The sequence below is a fragment of the Paramormyrops kingsleyae genome, chromosome 22 (genome assembly GCF_048594095.1).
Source record: "Paramormyrops kingsleyae isolate MSU_618 chromosome 22, PKINGS_0.4, whole genome shotgun sequence".
NCBI lineage: Eukaryota > Metazoa > Chordata > Actinopteri > Osteoglossiformes > Mormyridae > Paramormyrops > Paramormyrops kingsleyae.
In genome coordinates, this window is record NC_132818.1 from 5,948,452 (window position 1) to 5,965,680 (window position 17,229).

General features: G+C 48.7%; 1 protein-coding gene across 2 annotated transcripts; it reads left to right on the forward strand.

Annotated features, from left to right (window-relative positions):
• Window positions 1-15: 15 nt before the first annotated feature.
• On the forward strand, window positions 16-6,298 carry gtf2f1 (general transcription factor IIF, polypeptide 1). 2 transcript variants are annotated; one of them, XM_023810678.2, is made up of 14 exons: window positions 16-196; window positions 440-553; window positions 769-815; window positions 977-1,049; window positions 1,325-1,518; window positions 3,582-3,752; window positions 3,899-4,104; window positions 4,411-4,570; window positions 4,679-4,737; window positions 4,824-4,952; window positions 5,042-5,115; window positions 5,189-5,330; window positions 5,429-5,561; window positions 5,842-6,298. In XM_023810678.2, the coding sequence occupies exons 2-14, from the start codon at window positions 542-544 to the stop codon at window positions 6,044-6,046; spliced, it is 1,605 nt and encodes a 534-aa protein (XP_023666446.1). In that variant the 5' UTR covers window positions 16-196; window positions 440-541; the 3' UTR covers window positions 6,047-6,298. The 2 variants fall into 2 exon arrangements, with proteins under 2 accessions (XP_023666446.1, XP_023666447.1); XM_023810679.2 differs by having other exon boundaries at window positions 5,042-5,112.
• The last annotated feature ends 10,931 nt before the right edge of the window (window positions 6,299-17,229 follow it).

Here is a 17,229-nt window from a genome sequence, read left to right on the forward strand (position 1 = left end):
CCAATGCACGTAAGGCTTTGTTTCCTAGCGGTCAGTAATGCGGACGGACCAGGAACTGTGCGCTGCTTTGCGTTGCCTACAGGGTTTCAGTCAGCTCACATTCAGTGCATTGTTTGTTATATGCTTATGTTATAGTTTGTTCTAATGTTCATATTTTGCCTGGGTCTTTAGAGTGTGAAACGGACTTAAAGCCAAGGTAAGTCAAACATTTTAGCTTTGAATGCCCGTGGCCAGCAGTCTTCGGTAGTTTATTAGAAGTTGAAGGGTAATGTTGTTTAATAACCTCACTGCTTCGGTGGGCTGATTTCTACATTTACGTTAGCATTAACATTTATTTATTTATTTACCAGACGCTTTTATGCAGAGTGACGTACAATCGAGAAAGACCTCGATTGACTATAAATAATTTAAATATTTTTCTGTTTGTCCCGTTGTTCAGTTCCCATGAAGATTAGTCCGTGTATCCAGCTACCAAAAAGTAAATCATCTCCTGAGTTTAATATCCTGCAGATTGTGGTTTTTGCCTCGATCCGGAGCAAACATGACTTCACTGGTAAGTCGTGGAAGCACATTTAACACTTGTGATATTTATTTTCGTTTTATGTTAAATAGTGTTCCGAAGTGTGCATATTACTGTGATCCTCCATGTCTTGGCTTCCTAAAGAAAGTCTGTCCGCGTGACGTATTGTGTGTAAGATACCTTCGGTAAGCTGTAACTGTTGTGCTTCACTTCAACATGTGACAGTCCTTTCTTAACGTGATTAACAGGGCAGTAGTAGTTCCTCCTCGATGGAGTACATTGTCCGGGTTCCTAAGTGAGTATCTCCCTCGAGCAGTTGGACTACGCAGACTTCCATGCAGTGCTTGGTGCATGTTGGCAATATAAGTGATTGCAAATGCAGTTTGGCTGTTTCTTTGGGTAGGTTGCCCTCCTTTTGTTGCTCTGTTCAGCTTTGCCTTGATGCTTCTCTCACAGAAACACCAATAAGAGATACAACATCATGGCTTTTAATGCTGGAGACAAGGTGAACTGCTCCACCTGGGCCCAGGTACTGATGCACAAAGCTGCCATCTCTGTGATTTGATAGAACAATGTTTTCCCAACCCGGTCCTTGGGGACCTGCAGACAGTCTACATTTTTTGATCCCTCCAGCACACAGCTTCTGAACTTCCTGGCAAGGAACAACAGTCTGTGGGTCGCCGGGGACTGGATTGGGAAACACTGTAATGGAATATTTACAATCTTTCTGGCTACTAAGGCTGTATGTCCCTGTGCATCCCTTACCTCACTTCTCCTCCTGCTCCCGGTCTTTGGGGCTTCCAGGCCCGGATGGAGCGGGACATGAGCAACAGGCGGATGTACGGCGAGGAGGAAGTGGTGGAGGGTGCGGCTGGCAGCGAGTTCGGGAAGAAGCAGCGGGAGGAAGCCCGGCGCAAGAAGTTTGGCATCGTCACCCGGGAGTTTCGGGTGGAGGACCAGCCCTGGATCCTAAAGGTCAACGGCAAGGCGGGGAGGAGGTACAGCCCTATGCCCCTACCCCGACTCTGCCGACATGAGCGATAATAGCAGGTATTGCAGTGACAGCTCCTCTTCCAGGTAGAGGTGCACCGATTCCGCATCTTCAGTACCGATACGATTCCGATACATGAACAAGCGGGTATCACCCGATATGGGTACCAATACAATACAGATCTTTTTTTAAACTAGAAAATTAAAATTAAAAAAAATGTATGCCAAAAGAACTATTACAAACGTACAAAACGCACTGTTCCACCTCATTCGTACACCTTGTTTTGGTCGTTTTTGAAGCATTTTGCACGTCAATATGAATCTTCCAAGTGAGGATATGCAAGCAGCGAATGCTTAAAATGCCCCACAGTTTTTCTCGTACTGGCAGCAGTGTCACTTATACTCCGCTGCGATTGCAGCCCCGTGTTTCATAAACTGTAGCGAGTGTGCAAACAGCCCAAGCTAGCGACCGCCAAATCATCCGTTGCTCTTTTCATATTACTTGCGTTGTCTCGAAGTTTAATTGGATTTTCCGCTAAATGCTACTCCCACCTCTCAAAACTTTGTTTTTACAAAGATTGCAAATCGCTGTACTAGTAGTTGCCTTTAAAACCGTGAAATACTTTCAGATCGTCGCCCTCTTATCTGATGTACTTAACGCTCCTCCTGCTGCAAAGGGTATGCGCATGATGTCACAGCAGGCAGAAGTCACTGCACTCACACCCACTGAGTGGCAGAAAGACTGGGTGGCAGCATTACGTTCAGGTTAAATGCTGCTAGAACACCTCTAACATGGGAAATAGCTGTCCTGTGATTGACTGTACTAATTGATTTAACAAGAAATGGGAGACTGCCAAACACTAAATAATTAAGTATGGGATGTGGATCAGTCACATATGGCTGATCCCTCTAGGTCTAGATCGGTGCCAATACTGATCCGTTTAATAGGTCTACTTTCAGCCGCAACCAGCTGCAGACCCCTGGCATATTGGGTCCATTTTGTATTCTGCACAAAGCCTGATACCACAATAAATAATACGGTACCTATAGTAATACTTGGATCCCATCTTGGTCAGTTTGTGTGTGCAGTGTCAGAGTGTTGGGTAAGATCTGCCTGAATTGAAATTGTGGAATATTTTCACATTGAAATATCTAGCTGATTTTTAAAGTTATTTTTATTATTTAGAATTAATTTTTATATTTGGACGTTTTGTTTTCACTGCGGGGCGACATGGTGGTGCAGTGGTTAGCACTGCTGCCTCACACCTCTGGGACCTGGGTTCGAGTCTCCGCCTGGGTCACATGTGTGTGGAGTTTGCATGTTCTCCCCATGTCATCGTGGGATTTCCTCTGGGCACTCCAGTTTCCCCCCACAGTCCAAAGACATGCTGAGGCTAATTGGCGTTGCTAAATTGCCCTTAGGTGTGCATGTGTGAGTGAATGGTGTGCGAGTGTGCCCTGCCATGGCCTGCCCCCAGTCCAGGGTTGTTCCCTGCCTCATGCCCGTTGCTTCCGGGATAGGCTCTGGACCCTCCGCGACCCAGTAGGATAAGCGGGTTGGACGATGGATGGATGGATGGATGTTTTCACCGCTGCGGACATTCTGAAAATGTGCCTATACTTCGGAGCTTTTTGGGCGCTCTCGACCAGCGCTAGGAGGCCTGCCTTCATCCGTGCCTGCTGTCTTTTCTGTTTACTTACTCGTGTGTTATGCCTGTGTTACTTGCCAGAAGAGTTGTGCTGGCGCCACCCTGTGGTCAGAATATGCCTCTACATATTTATTCCAATATGGATTTTTCATTACAGATCTTTTTTAAATTCAAAATTTTCCAATCTCTTGAATATTTGTTGCAGCACTAATAGACACTGCAGTACCAAAGATGATTTAAAAGCCACTTCAGCTTTATGTGTTTCTTACCTTGAGTCCCCGAGTCAGTCGGCAGTCAGTCTTCTGTGTTTGCACCCACTCACCCTGACTGGAGGTGGCAGTGAGGTAGTGTCTGCCTGCTGCACGCCATCTGGGCCAGTTGGGGGCAGTGATGCAGAGAAACTGACCCCCCGTACATTTCAGGTTCAAGGGCCAGAAGAAGGGCGGTGTGACGGAGAACGCATCCTATTACATCTTCACACAGTGTCCCGACGGAGCCTTCGAGGCTTTTCCTGTGAGCGCCTGGTACAACTTCACCCCATTGGCCAAGCACCGCACCCTCACCGCGGAGGAGGCCGAGGAGGAGTGGGGCAGGTGAGGAGGGCGAGGAGGCGGGAGGGCAGGTGAAGAGACTGGGGTAAGGAGGCTGGGGGGCGTAGTGACATGGGGGACGCAGGATGGGCTGTAGGACAGGCCTCTGACTAACCCAACGGCCTCCTCACTGCCCCCACCTCCTGCAGGAGGAACAAGGTGGTCAATCACTTCAGCATCATGCTGCAGAGGCGGCTGCGTGAGCAGGAGCGTGGCGATGATGACGAGGAGGAAGGAGAAAAGGCTGGCAAGAAGAAGAAGAAGAAGGGGGACAAAGGAGGAGACCTGCGGATCCATGACCTGGAGGACGATCTGGAGATGAGCAGTGATGACAGTGACAGCAGCGTGGGAGAGGGTGAGGAGAGGGGTGTGGCCTGACATGGGGGTGGGGCCTGAGGGGAGGGGTGTGGCCTGACATGGGGGTGGGGCCTGAGGGGAGGGGTGTGGCCTGACATGGGGGTGGGGCCTGAGGGGAGGGGTGTGGCCTGGGAACATCAACATTATTTTGATGTCCTATGAATTTTAAGTTTTACTTTGCTTATATTTTGTGCAAGGCTGCTTATGCGGATAAATGAGGCAGCAGCACCAACTGGCATGAATTTCCCGCCTGCTGTGTGGTTATTTCCGGCTGGCTGCCCCATGTGCCGCTATCCCCGTGCAGATGGGGAGAGTAAGCCAAAGGCCAAGAAGGAGGCGGCTAAGAAGGGAAAGGGGGGGAAGAAGAAGAAGAAGAAAAAGGGAAGCGACAGCGAGGCCATGGAGGACAGCGACGACGGCGACTTTGAGGGTCTCGAGGTGGACTACATGTCAGATGACAGCAGGTGAGCCCCCAGCCTTAAAGATCTCCTTTCTCCCCCTCTGTGGGCTTAGGGGCTTGGGGGACGTCCCGCTCTGGCCCCCCGGTGCAATCAAATCTCTCTTTGCTGCAGCTCCGACGAGGACGAGCCGGAGAAGGTGAAACCCAACAAAGGGGAGGATGTCCCTAAAGGTGAGCCCCTCCCCGGGAGGGGTGGTCGCACCCAGACTCCGCCCAGCCACGCGGGAATAGTGACTGAGCGCGTCTGCTACGCACAGGGATCGACGAGGCCTCCGAGAGTGAGGAGGAGAGCGAGGAGGAGAAGCAGAACGAGGAAGAGGGGAAGGATGAGGAGGACGAGGAGGGCAAGAAGACCCCGGTGCAGCAAGAGAAGAAGAAGCGGAGAGGTGGGCGTGGCTTGGGGGGGTAGGGCGTCTGTGGAGCTGAGCCCCGATTGGCCAGGCGGACAGTGTCTGATGTGAGACTTGCTTTGCAGACAGCAGCGAGGAGTCGGAGAGCTCTGAGGACAGCGACATCGAGGGCAGGGCCGACTCGGCCCTCTTCATGGTGGTGCGTCACAACCTTAGAGGACGTGATTGGCTGTGCTGGCAATGCCCACTGACTCTCTCCTATACCACCACAGAAAAAGAGGACCCCACCCAAGCGGGGGGGCGGCCGGGGGTCCGGGGGCAGCTCCAGGACAGGCAGCCGGCCTGGGACCCCGTCCATCGACACGGCGTCCACGTCCAGCACGCTCCGCGCTGCCGCCACCAAGTTAGAGCAAGGTACCCCCCCCCCCCCCCCCAACAGCAATCCCTCACATGCGGATTTTCTGTCTACTGCAGTGCGCAGTTCAGTGACCTCCCCCCCCTCCAACATTTAGGCAAACGGCAGACGGCGCCCCCTAGTTCTGACACCCCGCCAGCCAAGAGGCTGAAGATGGCCTCGAACCCCCAGAGCCCTGCGGAGAAGAGCGTCCAGCAGGCAGCGTCTGGGAAGTCCACGCCCAGCTCGAGGTTCTGCTCCTGTACCTGTGCTTGTCACCCATCTGCCTGCTGCAGACTGTCTGTCTCTCACCCCTCTTCTGCCCTGCTGTCAGAAATCTTATCAAACAGAAACATACCTTATTCTGATGTCTTCCTCCAATAATGTTAGAGTTCATCCCATTTTCTTTAAGTTCTTTAAGTCCCACCCGATTGGCTGTTCTCCTCTCCCTGAAACTCTGTCCCGTTGGCTGTTGGAGGCTCTGTGCTGACTCCGCCCCTAATTCCACACCCTCTCCCCCTTAAAACACAGTGACGTGCAGCTGACGGAAGAGGCCGTACGCCGTTACCTCATCCGCAAGCCCATGACCACCAAGGACCTGCTGAAGAAGTTCCAGACCAAGCGCACTGGGCTCAGCAGCGAGCAGACGGTCAACGTGCTGGCCCAGATCCTGAAGAGGCTCAACCCCGAGAGGAAGAACATCAATGACAAGATGCACTTCTACCTCACCGAGTAACGGGGGGGGGGGGGTCAAACAGGAGGGCTGGGAGGTCTACAAGACAGTCTGAAGCCGTACGTCAGTGTACAAAACGGCACCTGTCTGCTGTGACGGGCCGTTTTATTTTATTTTATTTTTTTGTAAATCATACCTTTCTTCCCACTGGGGTGTGACAGCAGAGCCACCGCCGTTTCCCTCTCACTGTGTCCCTGTTCTCTAAGCTCTGCCCTGTTCACTTTGCTAGTTTGTAATAAAAGAAATCTCTCAGGCTTTTGGTTTGCAGAAACTTCACGGGGGGGGGCATGTTACCACAGGGAGCTGCCACCCAGCAGCACCACTCCAGACCAGCACACCATGTCCTGCTTGGTGGGAATCACACGCTCTCTGGGTCTCACAAGTTCACGCCGACTTGCTTGTATATTTCAGATTTTGAATCATTTGTCCTTGGGACTGGCTTCCACTCCGGCTAACAGACTGGTCTATACAGCCGAAAGCCGGACTGGTGAGCTTGTCTGTTATGGGCCCACGTTGGAGCGAGCCCAGTCTGAGGTGGGCCGAACTGGAAAACATGTACAGCTAATAACAGCACTTCTGACTTGTTTCTTGTTTATGGAAGAACTAGGACAGCGAGATGCATTCTGAATGATCACACATCACCACCTGATGATGAGGACCCAGCCGCGCCCTATGAGGAATGTTAATGTTCCGCAGTGTCAGTGTGTTCCCACGTACAGGCCCTCCATCACAGGCGCACGTTAATGGCGACGCTGCTGTTTCATTAGCAGTGACAGTGCTGTGTGGAAGATTCAGGCCTCTGCGGAAATTAGTGTTTATGTTGGTGTAAAGCTTTGAATTTATCAAAGCGTGTCAGACATTTCTAAAGCGACAGCAGCACCGGCCCAAGCGGGGCCGTAAGCGAAATTTGATTATCCTACTTGCCATTCGTCATCTCCCTTCACATTCTGACAGGCCGATGAGATGGGGCCGCCCCCTGGTGGCCGCCGGGACACAAGCAGCTGTGCCGGGCCTGAGCAGGGATCTGTCCTGCTTTCTGTCCAATGTCGCTTTCCTCTATTCATTCTGTTCATTCTCAGTTTCCCATGTGAACACAGAGAGTTTGGTAGCAACCCTGTATGTTCTCCTGCCCTTTACTAACCCTCCGAAAAATATTTTACAATCATTTTGTGGATTCAGGATTGCAGAGCATGCGTCCAAGACCAATAATTATGGATGCGCAGATTTTATACCGGTAGTGTGATGTATATGCAACATCAGCTTGAATCTGTCCTGAAGTGGGAAGGTGAATATTTGTGTAACAGTTGAGAATGACCAAAATGGGGATAGAATATCCGTAAGGTTTTAACAGCTTGCGTTTAACTACGTTCAGGGGACTGCTAAGTAGCTCGCGCTGTCTCGCGTTCAATTTTAAAAATGAACACCAGGGGGCAGTGAAGAAGCAGGTTTGGCAGACAGTCTTAAGAGGCTGGGCGGAGCGTTTTAATTAACAGACAGTACACCGTTTCAGTTTCACAAATAATTACTTACGATAAAACAGATCCATTGCACTTTTCATCCTCTTTTCCATAAATTAACGCACCTTAAACTAAAAAGATTCTCAATAGAGCAAATCTGAAAAAATGTAAATCCAGGACAGTCACATTTTGTTTGCTTATGTGGTTTCATCTGAAACAGATATTTCGTCCTTGGAAAAGTCATCTTATTTAGACGCAGCATCAGTGCTGCGACATCGACTATAATATAAATGTCTTGAAAAGAATGAAATCTTCCCTTTCACTCTTTCATGTCTCCATGGGTGCACGCACGCGGCACTTGGAGTTCAGTGACCGATGAAGACAAAACAGTGGGCTAGAGTCTATGATCTCGCGCATAATAAGGTTAATCGTGCTCTATCTGCAGTTACAAGATAGAGTAGTTGCGCGTTTCTTTGTGCAAATAATGTCATGTTTGCCTTTTTTCCTGGTTAACTTGTAAACTTAATTAGGATGAATTATTCAGGCAGTGATTTGAGTGATTTTTGATGGGTATATGTGACTCAGACTTGGGTTTTGGTGCTGCGCCACTTATTTACAAGTAAACATCGCCCCCTCGTGGAGATCCCTGGACGTACTTAAAACAGTTTAACAGCTGATAATGAAAGGAAGCTCAGCGGGGTTCCCAGACAGGGAGCAGTAAAAGTTACGCTGTTTTTTAAATGACTGCTAATCCAGGCGGCCGAGGCTTCACAGACCTTCCTTTAGCGTGGTGGTGGGATGGTTATCAGTCCGTATCAAGCACGGCTGTATGACGGCCAGACTGTTTGCACATACAGAAAGGTGGGCGGCTCTATATAGGACGGGAGCGACCTCAAACCCAAACGCGGCACATTTTTTACTCTCCGTTTGCGGCGCTGACTGACACTCAGTGCCGGCGTGGCCATTTGTCAGAAATTAGTAACACATGCATTGGCTATTTCTGGAGGCGCGGGGCATGGCGGAAAACGGAGGGGTCGATCAGAAGGAATGATGAATGGAAGGGCGACGGAGGAGAGAACGGATGGGGGCGGGGGTCTGTAATTAACTGTGCAGCGGGAATGCGGAGTGTACTGACCCAGTTTGCTGGTGTGAATGGGAGGCCGGCGCAGACACAGATGTGAGCGTGCGAAGCTGGTCAGGGGCCTGCGGTCAGCCCGGATCCTCGGACCGCCCCTGCATGGGCGCTGCGCTTCTCACCGGCCTGCATACGCATGCGGAGGGGTGCAGATTCCTCTTTGCGCCACTCGGTTAAACTCGCACGGCCTTTCCACGCGGCTGTGCTGAATCAGTTAGGCTAATTGGTTTACCTTTGTTTTTGCTTGCGCTGTGGGGACGTGTCCCTAACGTAACGCGGAGCTCTTCTCTGCCACCGCCTTCGAAAATCTGCCAACTACGGACGTTCCGATGGGCCCTGTGCAGTGCCGCATGTTGCCACCAGGTGGTGCTGCGTGCCAGTTATTCAATTTCCCAAGTTCGTCAGTTCAGGTTTTCCCGTAAACGTAAAAGAACCAGCGGCTTTCTCTGTCTTCAAGCTCATTATGTGCCAGCGTTTACGTTCACATTTATTTCCCTCTAAACAAGCGAATATTTACTCAATGGTGAAATTCAGGTTTATCATTAGTCTTTTTTTGTGCTGTGGGAGCCACGAACCTGCAGCCCCCTACTCAGAAGCGGAGTTTGGCTTGACCCTCCCCCGTTTATCTTTTGTTATGTATTCCCCTTCTCCAGCCCACCCCCGCACGCAGCTCAAAGCTGCACGTGCACACGCAGACACACCCCCTTGTGTAAAGTATTGTTATTCTGGGAATGATTACAGGGTGAGACGCGAGCTCCGTATCGATGGGCTTTGCATGTCAATTAAATCTAATGCTGATAATAGTTGTAATCACGTTGGATTGTAAAGGACTGACAGTGATTGCTGTACTGTGGAAGATTTTAACTGTAATGCTTAATCAGATGGATAGCAGATAATAGTTTATTGGAATAAACATGAGTAAAGAACCTGGCATCCAGCTATAGACTCAAATTCCTGACTGTACCAGGCCAAGTGCAAAGATAAACATATTCTGGTGCTGCTACTTTGTGGGCAGTAATGAAATAAAACTGAAATGTAAGAAAAACCAGATACAATTTTAATCAGCATTCTTGTATTTATGTTAATTTGTTATTATTATTATTATTATTATGTGCACTCAAGTAACTGCAGTCATTCTGTGAACAGTGCTAAGTTGCTTGCAGTCGATCACAGCGCGTTAACAATGGTCAACAAAAATGACATGTAGGGAAACGCTGGTGTAAGATGTTCTCTGCGGCCGCTGGGCGGCGGCGAGGCTCTGCGGGCAGCACTGTCACCTCGCACCTGCAGGAAGCGCCGTTTGGATCCTGCCTGCAAGGGCCCCCGTTCCCTCCCACACGCTCAGCACGTGCCGTTAGGCTATTTCCGCCCATAGTGTGTGTCTGTACCTGTGAAGGACTGGTATCCTGGCCCGGGTGCCTGGTAAATGGGGACCCGCCGGACAGCACAGTGCACACACAGCCGCGGCTGATTGTTCAGTAGAGTAAATACCATCGTCGTACTGGTGATGCCTTTGGCTTGTACCATTTCAACATATTTGTGTTCCAGTCACTGCAGCACAGAAGGGTGAATCGGTCCCTTTGTTTTTGCAGGCTTGCTTTTTTCCTTGTTAATTAAGTATATCAGCCCAGCGATGCACCTCAACAGGATTTATCAGCTTGGTTATGCTGCACATCTTTCCCTTCGTCCAGGCAACAGAAGTGCGAATGACTAAGTAATTCACTGCTGAGTATCCTGCCAGTGACCATGTTAAACATCTTGTGCAGTGGTTCATATGTCGATCACACGTGTTTTTCTGTGTTTTTCCCTACCTGAAGCGATGCTACTTTCTAAGCCGTCCGCATGCGATAGCAGCCCCGGAGTGATGGATTGCTGTGTGCCTGCCGATGACCCCAGCGACGGCCATCGACTGCTGTCTCTCCCCGGCCATTCACATTGGACCCTCCTTGGCGTTTCACACAGAGCTCAGATTGCAGCGACGTGACGAGGCCTCTTCGGTCACATGACAGCAGAGGGTGACACTGTGTGTAGAGGAGGCTGGAGGGACACAGTCAGTCACCAAAGGAATAAATATTCTGCTATTGATTGTAATATATATAGAGATGCATCGACGCATCCGGGTCGGAAGAGGCCTCCTGGAAAACCGTGTTTAATCCCTGATGGGGGGATGGCGGAGAGGGAGAGCGACAGAATGAATGGGGGGAGGAGGAGGAGAGAGATAAGAGTAGCTGGGATGAAGAAAGGATGGCAGGGTGATGGAGGGAAAGGGGGGCCAGTGGAAGGGAATGGGGGAAGCTGATGGATGAGGGGAAAAGGGGGCAGAGATGGGGAGGCCAGGGAGGATGGAGGGAACGAAAAAGAAAAGAGTAAAGGAAGCAGCCCCTGGCCGCCTCCCTCGAGCAGACACCGGCCTACTTAGAGCATGCAGGGGTTAGCAACAGTTTATAGCTCAGAAACTCGCATTTATCGTCTCGTCCTCCTCCCCAGCACTCGGGAAATGGGGTCATTTTTTTATTACAGTGAGTCTGAGCCTCACTCATTAACAAATGCATTGGTGTGTGAGTGCGCAAACACAGCATAAATGCATCATTCCCAATTCCCCTACTCTCCCCTTCCAGGACCTCAGGTCCCGATCCCTTGCCCCTCATTTCCCAGTCCTACAGCCTGAAGGTTTTTTTTTTTAATGTGTAGCATGGTATACTTTATTTTGCCATCTTGGTTGTCATCTTCCAGAGGCCCTGAAGTACTCTGGTGCAGGATTTTATGGGAAAAAAACCCATTTAAGGAATGTCTGCGATGCCTGTGCAGCAGAAATTGCTGTGAGTTGCTTTTTTCTGGTTTATTTTTGCATGAGAATGAGTGACTAAAATGAGAAGGAAGATGGAGGATGTTGCTCATGTCGTAACCAGCTGCAAACATCTTTACCCTACTTAGTGAGCTGTGAGCTATCTCAGCGCGTTAAAAATGTATGGAGCGCACAGCAGCCTCGATCCAGCAAGCGTGCACTGTGCCTGGGTTTAGATGGGAGGGGGCGCTGGCCTCTCTGACTCCTGGTTAATTCTGACTCCTGAAGCTTGGGTAAACTACTCAGTGTGAGTTGTTACTCAATTGTTAAATTGCTACACTACTCAGTGTGAATCTCTATTCAATTGCTACACTACTCTGTGTGAATCTCCATTCAATTGCAGCACTACTCAGTTTGAATCTCTATTCAATTGCTACACTACTCAGTGTGAATCTCTATTCACTTGCTACTCTACTCAGTGTGACTCCATTCAATTGCTACACTACTCCAGTATGAATCACCATTCAATTGCTACACTACTCGGTGTGAATCTTTATTCAATTGATACGTTACTCAGTGTGAATCTCCATTCAATTGCTACACTACTGCAGTATGAATCTCTATTCACTTGCTACTCTACTCAGTGTGACTCCATTCAATCACTACTCAGTGTGAATCTCTATTCAATTGCAACACTACTCAGTGTGAATCTCTATTCACTTGCTACTCTACTCAGTGTGACTCCATTCAATTGCTACACTACTGCAGTATGAATCTCCATTCGATTGCTACACTACTCGGTGTGAATCTCCATTCAATTGCTACACTGCTTGAACTGCTTGAAGGATAGCAGTTGGCTTATAGTATAGAGCTGTAGGCCAGGTGAAGTGGTGATGAAAAGCTACTGCTGAGCCCTTTTTGGGACACCATCTTGGGTCACATGTTTTCCCGTGACCAGGTGACCAATAAAGGGGGGTTGCCGCGGGTATCCCACATGGCACCTCCTAGAAATAGGAGCCCCTCCCACTGCACCACTGTGATTGTTCTTGAAACTCACTGCATTTTGCTGGGAGGCATTAATAATAGTAAACAAATAAAGAAACATTGCAGCAGGAAATAGAGAAAGGCCTCATTGTGTGCCAACTAATTAGCACCTTGGAAGCTAAGTGTCTGTACACTCGCATCTCTTTGCAGGCAGCAGCTTCTCCTGCTTTTTGCCCCCGTTTCTGGGATGGCCGCTCTGGGCAGCAACGCTCACGGTTTTCTTGTTCTCCCTGGTGAACGAGAAGGGTCAGCTGAGGTCCCGGCATGTGTACGTCACCACGTCCCGTCGCTCTTAGACGGATGCGGGCCTAGCCGCGGCTGGGGGGGCTGTTTTGTCATGCCTTTAAATTATTCAGCTTTTAAATGAATCATTGACGTGAGATTTCTTTTTTGGCTGTATCGCCGAGCACTTACGCTCCCTTCCTGCTACCCTTTCATTCCCAGATGCTGAACCATTCATGCACAGATCTGCAAGTCCTCCTGCTGACAGACCTAAGGAGGGCCACAGTAGTCACTGGTATATAACCTACACCTAGGGGGCGCTGTCATTATATCCTTTACAAAGGAAACACACCTGAATTTCTGTTGAGTAATTGTATTAGTATATATATATATATATATATTCACTCCTTTCTCAATTTATGGGTGTGCATCTGTATATATATATATAATTGTTTTTTTGCAAACCCCAGGCAGGCTCTTCCCTGCTTCTCATTAATGAAGGGCTTCTTCCTTGCTTTATGGGTCTTCAGTCCTGCTTCTAGGAGCCTGAAACGAACTGTCCTAGCAGTGCACTTCACACCAGCACTTAATGTTTCCCATTCCTTCTGAAGGTCATTTGAGGTCATCCTCTGATGTATGAGACACTGCCGGATAAGTTGACGGTCATCTCTGGCATTAGAAAGTCGCTTCCGCCCTCTACCTGGCTGGATTCTGGTCGTTCCCAGTGTCTCCTGCTTCACCTGGTTCTTGTGTACTGCAGTCTTAGAAACATCCCGGAAGCAGCCTGTCTCACAGTGTAGCCTTCTGCCAGCAGAACTGGGATTAAACCAGGATTTAAAGATGTAGATTGTTTTTAAAAATATAGAGTGATCTCTTAGTTTTTCCAGAGCTGTATATAAATATGGGTGAAATATTCAGTTAAAATATCAAATGAGCAGCAGGATTATTAGTAATATTATTACTCAGCACCAAGATCCTGTCTGACCTCAGCTGGCTGCCAGTCGTTCACTTGATCGGCTTTTCATATTTACATCAGATTCACGGACGGCAGTGGGCATTGTTAGCCATGTGCTGCAGCCAGCTGGCAGAGGGGGGGGAGCGGGGGGAGTATCGTTGTCACACGGACCTCTGAAGCTTGACAGCCATGCAGCTTCCTGCATCTGCTGCGGGAAGATACCCCATTTTCATCAAGCTGCATTGTGGTTCCTTCCACCTAGAACCACCACAGAGATGTCTCCGGTATATCTAACGTACCACATGTCCCATAATGCACCTGTACATGTTGCACCAATAATTGAGACCCAACATTAGGCGTGAGAACTGACTGGACACTCACAGGGGTGTCCAGATAATCCTGCGGCTGCCTGGTTGATCTTGGCACAGCAGACATCACTGGAATGCATACCCACCTTCGGTAAAGCAAGGGCCATCAATAAAGAGCATGGGAGGAACTTAGGCAGTCCTTGAATAGGCCTTGCACGTATCTGTTATACCCACACACCACAGAGAAAGCCCCTCCTTCAAGCCTCTTCACCATGCTAGGAAGTTGCGATTCCTTGCTTGGCCTGCAGGTGGCAGCACTGGGCCTATGATTGCAGAGCAGATATAACCCCCCCCCCCCCCCCCCCACCCCCCCGCAGGTACACCGTATGCTTGCACTTGCCCTCTCTGTGCAGTTCGTCCCTTCCCTCCCCTCACACTCCTGCTTTTCCTTAATACTTCCATTCTCCCCATTAAAAGTCCCAGTGTGTGTAAATTGTGTGTGTGTAACTGCAGCTGAACTCTCTCTCCATCTTGCGCTCTCAGCATCTATCAGAAGTGATGTCGGTCCTAAATACGCCTGACTCATTGGTTCCCATAATGGCTGAGCCGCTTCTCCTTCCCACCTCCCCGCACTCGCCGGTCACCCCTCCCCCCCTCCGCTCGCCCCCCACCTCTCTCCTCTCCTCCTCGCCCTCCTTCTCACTCCTCAGGCTATACGGCGCTCGCTCCTTCCTGGCAACTTGCAGATGCGGCTCACGGATGAGGAAGGTCTGCTTTCGGCAGTGCCATGAGGCCGGGACCAGAACACTAAGGTCCGCGGATATATTCACACAGCCAGTTGTGGATAAGCAAAAGCAACACGCTCTTCTATGACAGTAACAATACAGTGTGTGTATCCACTACATGCATAATCACGCAAATCCCTGACTGCTGAATAGGCTGAGTAATATTTTTGTTTTAAATACTGTTAAAATGCATAAGTGATGAGTGATGTCTTCTTCATCATGCATCTGCCGTTAAGTGAGATGCATATGACATCTTCAATGAGACATCTTCATTGCCCTCGCTGTTCTTCTTTTTGACACGTCTGCCATCTCCTCGCGGTGTATAGGATGGCAGCAGGGCATGTGAAGCGTGTTTGAAGCTGAGCGAGAGGGAAGTGAGCCACGTCGCATGCTTTCCTGCGCCATGGAGAGGTGGTGTGTCCTTGGGGCGCTGGCACTGCGTGCTTCCCGCAGGGTGCCAGGGGGCTGTGGCCGTGAGCAGAGGCCCAGCAGCTGAGGGCCAGTCTCTGTAACTCCCCCCCCCCCCCCCACGACTCAAGCTGCAGCTGATTGGCTGGAGCAGGGCACATGATACGCGCTCTACAGCGGCTGCTTCCTTGCAGCACACTGGTTCTGCTCAGATTTTGGGTGTCAAACTATGTCAGGTCCGCATCCCTGATATTTTTGGCTGTTTAAAATATTTACGATTTTTTTTTTTGAGCTTTTATGACACTTTCAGGAAATTCTAATACAGATGTTTGTTCGAGGACATGGGATAAGCGATACGGGTGATTAACCACTAATTGGAATAACTGAGCTAGGGAAACAGACTGGAATGAACAGCAGCAGCATTTAGCAATTAAATGAATGGAATGGATGGATGGATGGATGGAATGAATAAAAACACAAATGTTCGAAAACTCAGTATACACCAACAGTAAAAAGCCATGGAAAGTCTGGAGTTTCTTATTTTATTACAATTTAAACATCAGTACCACGTTGAAAAGGAATATAAACTACAGAAAAGACTAAATAAATTACAAACACCACCTACGTAATAAAAGCAGATCAAATTTTAGACTCGCTGAAATAGCCAACTTTTACAGTTATATTATAGCTGAACACATTCTGGGCGCTCTATTCATTAAACACGGAAGGTATTTCCTTAGAAGTTCAGCCCAATCTGCTGGAGATGATCCCAGAAATGGTCCTCGCCGGCTGCCTGCCTGTGGAACCTTGACCTGTCCGTCCATTTCATCCCGAATCGCTCTCAGTTTTCCTTCATCTCCACCCTTGTTCTGATAGTTTTTACAGTGATCACATTGTGTGACATTTAGGGAGAAATGTTAATATATGTCGGGTTAGGGAAAAAACACGTTAGTCTGCCATTAATGTAACAGTAGTTGGCTATATGGATTCACTCTTTTCTTCCGTCACGTTCTTCTTTTACTTGCTGTCACGAGTTTGACCGGTACGGTACTTTAAAACCCTAGTATTTTGCGTCGGATCGGTAAGTAACAGACTAAAGTTGATAATATCGCATTAGCACGTCTCTTTACTAGTTTCGCTTGTTTATTTATAAACTGAAAATACACTTCATAATTTAAATTTAACGGGATTGATGCTGAGTTTTCGTTCATTGTCAAAGGTTACGTAGAAGTCAAAAGGTTGTTCGATCTTAGGAGTGAAAACGTGCAGTCTCTCCTTTCCATCCAGATGAGCGAAGTTCTCGGATACCGAAGCCTCCCTCTGTCTCTCATCACCTCCTGCAAACATGTTGACTTCATCCCGCAGCCAGACAAACTATCTCTACGATACAGCTGTGATGAAACAGGCGTCAAAAATGCTTCTCCGAAGAAGGTAACGGGAAAGAAGGGTCTTGCAGTTTCGGTTTTCGAACGGCTTTCAATTCAAATGTATAACGACCCCAAAAACACTATTCGAGACCATGTTTCTCTTTCCAGAAAGATGCACGTTTCGGCATCAAGCGAAAGATTTCAGGGGGTAATAATAAGGCAGTTTAAAAAAGAGATACTTTTTGTCTTTGTTCATTTGTTTTTCTCTGATTAGAATCAGTCCTATTGTTGTGTCAACTCCAGATTAAATGTATCAAAATGAATCAATTTCTGACAGCTGAACTGCTGCACACAGAGGCTATAGTGTAGTATTGATCATCTCGCCTTATTGTTAACCCAGTTATCAATTAGTAAAGGTGACCATATAAAAAAATGTAAATTACTTTTAAGTTTGAGTTATGCGTCTATACAATGTTGAAGTATGTGTTTTGATATTGTAGATCTCTCTCTATTTGCAGGCGTATATTTCCGTGAATTCTGTGAAACGACGACGTGACGCTCCAGCCGGTTGCCCTTCCTGGTCGGGGCTCCTTGAGAAAGGCGCCCTGACCTTGGGATCACCCGTCACGGCTGATCTCACTCCGGGGCGGGTTTGGGCGATTCCTCCGCATCCTGCTCGTTTAATGCGAAACACAGAGGAAACGCTTGGCCAGTTTTTTT